The sequence below is a fragment of the Chaetura pelagica genome, unplaced genomic scaffold (genome assembly GCF_000747805.2).
Source record: "Chaetura pelagica isolate M959 unplaced genomic scaffold, ChaPel_1.0 scaffold383, whole genome shotgun sequence".
Taxonomy (NCBI): Eukaryota; Metazoa; Chordata; class Aves; order Apodiformes; family Apodidae; genus Chaetura; species Chaetura pelagica.
In genome coordinates, this window is record NW_009952804.1 from 387,048 (window position 1) to 393,079 (window position 6,032).

Sequence of the window (6,032 nt, forward strand, 5' to 3'; positions counted from 1 at the left end):
GTTGTCTAATAACCATTACTTCTAATTTAATAAGGGGAGGAGGTGAAGAAAGTCACAATAAACGTTTTGATTCCTTCCTCTTCAGCACGTTGTCTTCCCTATCTGACGCTCTGAGACATGTGCAAAGGTGTCAGCATCTCTTCAAAGATAGCTCCTTTTACATTAGATCCCCTCAAATTAGCTTCTTGGAGGTCACAGCCTGATAGATCACAATTCTAGAGAGTGACAGGAAAATAAATGTTAATTGAATACACCCAGAACTTAGTTCAAAACTTCACCTTAAGTCCATGAATACACAAATTTCAGTGTAAACTTCCAGTCTGTCATTCTACTTTATAGTTACTGCTAGTAAAGAAGTAGTTTCTTTTCACAGTAACAACTGGATTTATTTTTAAAATGTTTAAAGTTGTTTTTAAAGTTGTTAGACTTACACTCTTTATATCAAATGATGTAGGCTAGGGAGAAGCTGCCTCTTGCAATCTCACCAGACCTTCCTCTGAAACGCTTCTCTAGTACTTGAGGAAGAACCACCATGAACACAGCTTGCAAAATGACCCAGTGTGTCTAAGAGAGACAGCAGTGTGCCCTGTGCCCCCAGGCAGGTAAGATTCCATCTTTAATCTATAAATGATGAGCCAGGATCAAAAAACTCCAGGAGCCCAGGGAATTGCACTGCTCTGCAGTGGTGGCGTCATCTCCCAGTTGAGTTCAGCCAGAATTGCCATGCATCATCTTTGAGATGACACAAGCCATTCTGTGGCTTCCAAACTGAAACTGGACTGAAATGTGACTCCCCAGATCATGTCTCCCCAGGACTGAAAGCAGCCTAGTGAGCTCTGTCTAGTTTGAAGCTGGAGAACTCTGCCAAATCCCCAAACTGTCCCCAAAATGGTGTCAGTTGACTAGTTAGTGTACAGAACAAATCATAACTCACTTCCAAATCAGTTCCTGCCAAAGTTGCTCCTCTAAGATTACAGTTTTTTAGTTTTGCATTTTTCAGTGTTGCAACTCTGAGGTTAATTCCTGTCATTTGACTGCCTTCCATGTCCACACCTTTCAGGTTAGCACCTAAAAAACACAAGGAAGAGTTTTTCAAACACAGTCAGAAACACAGCAGCTCCAGCATGATGCTTCCTCAGAGCCATGTACATGGACAGAGGTCAAGGTAGAAGTTGCAATGTCATTATACAGTCCCACACTCAGGCCTCTCTCTCATGAAAACATGGATTATACAAACCACAGCCAAACCTTTGCCATGCCCTACAGACTGACCAACACCTGGATCAGTTTCCACAGAGTACCCAACAGGCAAAAACTTCTTACCTTCCAAATTAGCTTTAAGGCCTGATGGATCTTCAAAATTGCAGCCTTTTAGAGAGGCTCCTTCTGCATTGGAACACAGCATCTTCACCCCTTGAAGGTTTGCACACTGACAGAGGTAGACAAGTCAGTGAGACTGATAAAAATATGAAGATCAGCAATACTGACAATGATGAGAGCACAGGTTGCATTTCTATTTAGGCACTGAATCCTAATAAAGCACAAGAGCCTTGTTACTGAGAGGCTGTGTAAGAACTGGCTACACTCTAGCTTCTTTCTCATCAGGAAGAGAATTCTCACCCAGGACCCATTTTTTTAAACTATAATAGCTTCAAAAAGCTTTTGAAGTGATCTAAGCAGAACAACTGCAGAAAATCCTGCCTTACACGTATCTGCTTATCCCAATTCCCCTTTCCTTCAAGTGACTAAAGGACAGCCCAGAGTTTCCAAGCCACAAAGAGTTCTTACATCCAGCACAGAGCCAGAGAGGTCAGCTCTCTCCAGGTTTGCACAGCACAGGTTGGCATGGGCCAGGTTGCAGCGGCTCAGATTTGCCATCTTGAAGTTGATGTAGCGAAGATCTAGCCGGGAGAGATCTGCCCCACTGAAATTGAGACCCTGCAACCAACACCATGAAGGCCCAACAGTTACAGAAGGTGCAGCTCTGACCAGAAAACAGTCAAGAGAATGAGGTACCTGTGTATTTATATACACAAGATACAGATACACAAACCCCTCGTTCTATTATGTAGGATTAATGAAATGTAAATGCAAAGCTATCAAGTATTATCCTTGGTTATGCTGGTGCATCAGCATTTTAAATTTAAATCATAGAATCACAGCATGGTGGGGGTTGGGAGGCACCTCTGGAGATCATCCAGTCCAACCCCCAATGCTAGAGCAGAATCCCCTAGAGCAGATCCCACGGGAACATGTCCTTGTCCTTCAGGAACTGATGAGGCCAGAACTGGGCAGAGTGCTCCAGGTGAGGCCTCTCCAGGGCAGAGCAGAAGGAGAGGAGAACCTCCCTTGACCTGCTGGCATCACTGTCACCTGATGCTGCAGGAAATCTCACCACGAGGCACCAACACTAGAGGTGAAGACAAAAAGCTGCATTTTCACACCTGACATCGCAGCTCAGACTTGGTTGGAGTTGCCAGCAGTAATCGGACAAATTCCTTCCGAGAGATGGGGGAATGATCCTCAGCTGGCTGGGAATTCTGTTGAGAGAGATATTTAAAAGCTAACACAGACACAACTACATTATAGATTGCACAGAAGAACAGGACACGTGCATTTGTGTATTAAAGAAAACTAGTTACCTTAATAGCTATTTCTAGATGTTCGATTAGTGAATCGATACCAAAAAACCTGGCTTCTTCCAAAACACCTAACAAAGCAAAGCAGTGTTTGTTACTGACAGGGAGTGGCTGAGCAAGAGAGCACTTTTCTTCTTCCCTTTCTGGAGAAGGCAGGCTATGGTCACACCAACAGCATGCCAGAAACTCGGGGTGAATCCATCCCGACTCCTGGAGGAACATCGATTTCATCAACTTCCCCTACTTTTTAGACTTGTTATACATTTTAGCCAGACTAAGATGAACTGGTCACTTGGTGAAGTTTCTTATAGAAATGCATGAACTAATAAAAGTGACAAACCACAGACATAGCATTAGTGGTAACTGGAGAGAGGACAAGTGAGCTTGCTTGAAGCTTAAAGGCAAAAATAACTCAGACAGGATGTTTCCAATAGCAGCATTGGGTTAAAGATACCAAATCCAGAATTACAGCTGGATATAAACCAGTGTGGAGAACCTAATGCTCTCAAGTTTCAACATTATTATCTTTATTCAACCAAGCAGGTGGAATTAAAATGCTTGGAGAATCAATTCACCAAAGAAACATCCCAACCATTCCGATGAGCAGACAAAAATCCCACTGCCTTTAACCATGCTTACCTGAGGGCAAAGTTCAGCTTCTAGAGAGTAATAATAATAATGCAGGAGATGTCCCACAGGTAATACCTACCTAGCAAATTAATGCCATCATTTACAATGAGCTGTCCGTGACGTAAATAGTTCAAAATTGGCTCAAAATACTCTGGGCTGCGGTCAATTAGGAATGCTCCTCTATGATCTTGCTTATTTCCCCAAGCATCTGTTTCCACAACATATATATAATTAAATTGGAGATATTAATAGAAGAGCACTTGCTTCAGTTTCAGATTGTTACTAGCAGAGGGCCCCGGGTTATGAAAATTCCACTTAAAAGAGTGTTTCTTAAGAGAAAAAGGAAGGAAAATAAGCAGGGAGGGAAATCACCTTCAAACAAATATATTTGTGCTATAAATCACTAAAACATTTGATCAAGGACATTAAGAATTATTGCTAGAATAAAAGCAGCATTAAGGTTTTGGTCTGCCCTTGTTTCCTCATAGTGTTTGCCCACTGATTCTGCTGAAAAAGCTGAGCAAGAAGCAGATGAAAACCCCAAATCAAAGACAAACCCCAAAATATTGACTATGGATGCAAGTTCTACTTTCAGTTTGTGAGATGGTGTTACATGGGCAATGGAGAAGTAAACAATTACCAAAACCCCACCAGTGATACATTCTGCTTTGATATTTTAACACACTTTGGATATTTCAACATACTGAGTCTCAACCTGGAAGTGCCTTTTGCCTGCCTTGCTCATTTCTTAGCTTAAAAAGGAAAGTTTATTTTCATATACTAACCTTTGTCTTTAAACATGTGGGCCAACATGCTGTCAGGTTCTTTATTAACCAAAGTGCTCCTACAAAACAAAAGACAAGGCCATTTTATTTCTACATGGAATGTTTTCCTTAGGTGTTTTCTGTCCTTCCAGTGTGACATGCATTCCAACAGCTGCCACCCTGTACTGATGTGATCACACAGGGTGAAAGAAAAACATGTTTCTGACCTCAGGAATTGTCAAAGATAGTTTAAATAAAAAGCACTTAGTTACCTAAGTAACCTAATATAACAAGGATTAGTTTATTCCAAGGATATATTACCTAATATTCCAAGGACAAATCTATCCCTGTCGAGGCTTTTTGCCAATTCTACTTCATATGTTAAACTGGTTTAAGAATTAATTTGTTGCAAAACTGTGGTGGCAAATATGAAATGCAGAGAAAGCTGAAGATCCCTCACACCAAGTTTTTCTTCTAGCTTTTTTGCAAGAGCACCTGAAGCCTCCCCAGCTGCTCTAATTAATTTACTGAAATCAAATGCTTCCAGGACAAAAGCAGCTAAGTTGCCTTCTGACCTTGTAGTGGTGAAGTATCTGCCTCCAACATTGAGTGTTAACCAGTCTGTGTGGGACCCTGTCAGCTCTTCATGAGGTCTTCCATCAGTCTGAGGATCTACACAGAGGAGAAAGACACAAGAACTCTTAGGCAATCTGTGAATATTTCTGAATCCTCCACAGGGCAAGAGGTATCTTCTCAAAACACCAGAAAATAAGTTTAAGTTTAAACTGAAGCAAAATAAAACCTCTTACATTTAACAATATGTTAAATGGAAGATTTAGAGACTTACCAATGAATGGTTCCCCTTCACAGACAAACAAAACATCATCATCCCTGAAAGGGGGAGGAAGAGGGGAAAAAAAAGAAAGCAAAAAGATTACTATTAATTTTTTTTTGTCATCTAAGTGCAGTAGGAACCCCTTGTGATTTGTTTCAGGGAAATGATAATCAGTTAGAGCTTCAGTATCTGATTTTTGTCTTAATTTTGCAGGTTCCAGGGGATTGTTACATGATTGATCTCAGCAGAGATGTGATCTGTGGCACCCAGGTAGGGATCACTGTTGCTCAACCAGTTCAGTTTGACAAAATAGTTGCTTTTCTCCCCATGATGGCAGTACCCTAGGAAGCCATGCTGGAGCTTGTCTCCTTTTCCAAAAAAACAGAACAGGGGGATGTTCCTGGTGCAGACACTGCACTGAATCAACACATGAGGATGCCAAAAGGCACAAAAGGCAGCTCAAGTTCTGATTCATCAGGACAGAAATGCTTTGAAGTTTAAAAACCAGTCTTATTTTACCTTGAGGCATGAAGGAACCTTTGGACATCCTGGCTAGAAATGATCATTTCTATTCTGAAGGGAAGTTACTGACTGAGGATTGACAAGGTGATAAGTCTCTTCACCTGTGATTCACCTGGTAGTGGGTAAGCCTTACCTGATCAAAGCAATGTCATCAATGAGTCCCCCTTTCCCATTGTAAACACTGGTGGCTTTGATTCCCAGCTTGTTACTGGCCACGGAGAGCAGGTCTGAGAGGGTCCCATAAACTGCCACAACCTGTGGGAGACAGGGCTGTAACCAGGGCTGTAACCAGGGCTGTAACCAGGGCTGTAAACCTTCCTACAGGGGGAAGGAGACACGCAGGGATTGTCCCAAGGACCCAACCATCACCTCAAGGACCCTCTTCACCCAGAGGGGAGGTCGGGAAGGCCCAGGAACCAGCAGAGCTGCCCCCCTCAGGGCCTTGCCGTGCAGCTCTGCCCGTCAGCCCCGCTTCTTCCCGTTATTCCAGCTCTGGGGAAACCCCCACGCGGGTTTGGAGCGAGGGAAACGAATTTAAGCGCCGTTATTGATGGAGTTTTTTCCCAGGGAGGGTCGGACCGGGCCCCACCGGGCCCGAACACACGACAGGGGCTTTAACCGCGACTCCAGGAAGAACTTCTG

General features: G+C 42.9%; 1 protein-coding gene across 1 annotated transcript in view; it reads right to left on the reverse strand.

Moving 5' to 3' along the window:
* Nucleotides 1–6,032, reverse strand: part of KCTD9 (potassium channel tetramerization domain containing 9) — a 7,404-nt gene continuing 1,372 nt past the window's right edge. Inside the window, exons 2-12 of the mRNA XM_009995017.1 lie at nt 5,524–5,645; nt 4,881–4,924; nt 4,609–4,705; nt 4,055–4,113; nt 3,349–3,477; nt 2,643–2,710; nt 2,445–2,540; nt 1,789–1,938; nt 1,324–1,429; nt 935–1,068; nt 1–215 (exon numbers count right to left, since the gene is read on the reverse strand). Coding sequence (XP_009993319.1) covers nt 99–215; nt 935–1,068; nt 1,324–1,429; nt 1,789–1,938; nt 2,445–2,540; nt 2,643–2,710; nt 3,349–3,477; nt 4,055–4,113; nt 4,609–4,705; nt 4,881–4,924; nt 5,524–5,645 — 1,122 coding nt within the window. The 3' untranslated portion in view covers nt 1–98. The remainder of the gene's footprint in view (nt 216–934; nt 1,069–1,323; nt 1,430–1,788; nt 1,939–2,444; nt 2,541–2,642; nt 2,711–3,348; nt 3,478–4,054; nt 4,114–4,608; nt 4,706–4,880; nt 4,925–5,523; nt 5,646–6,032) is intronic.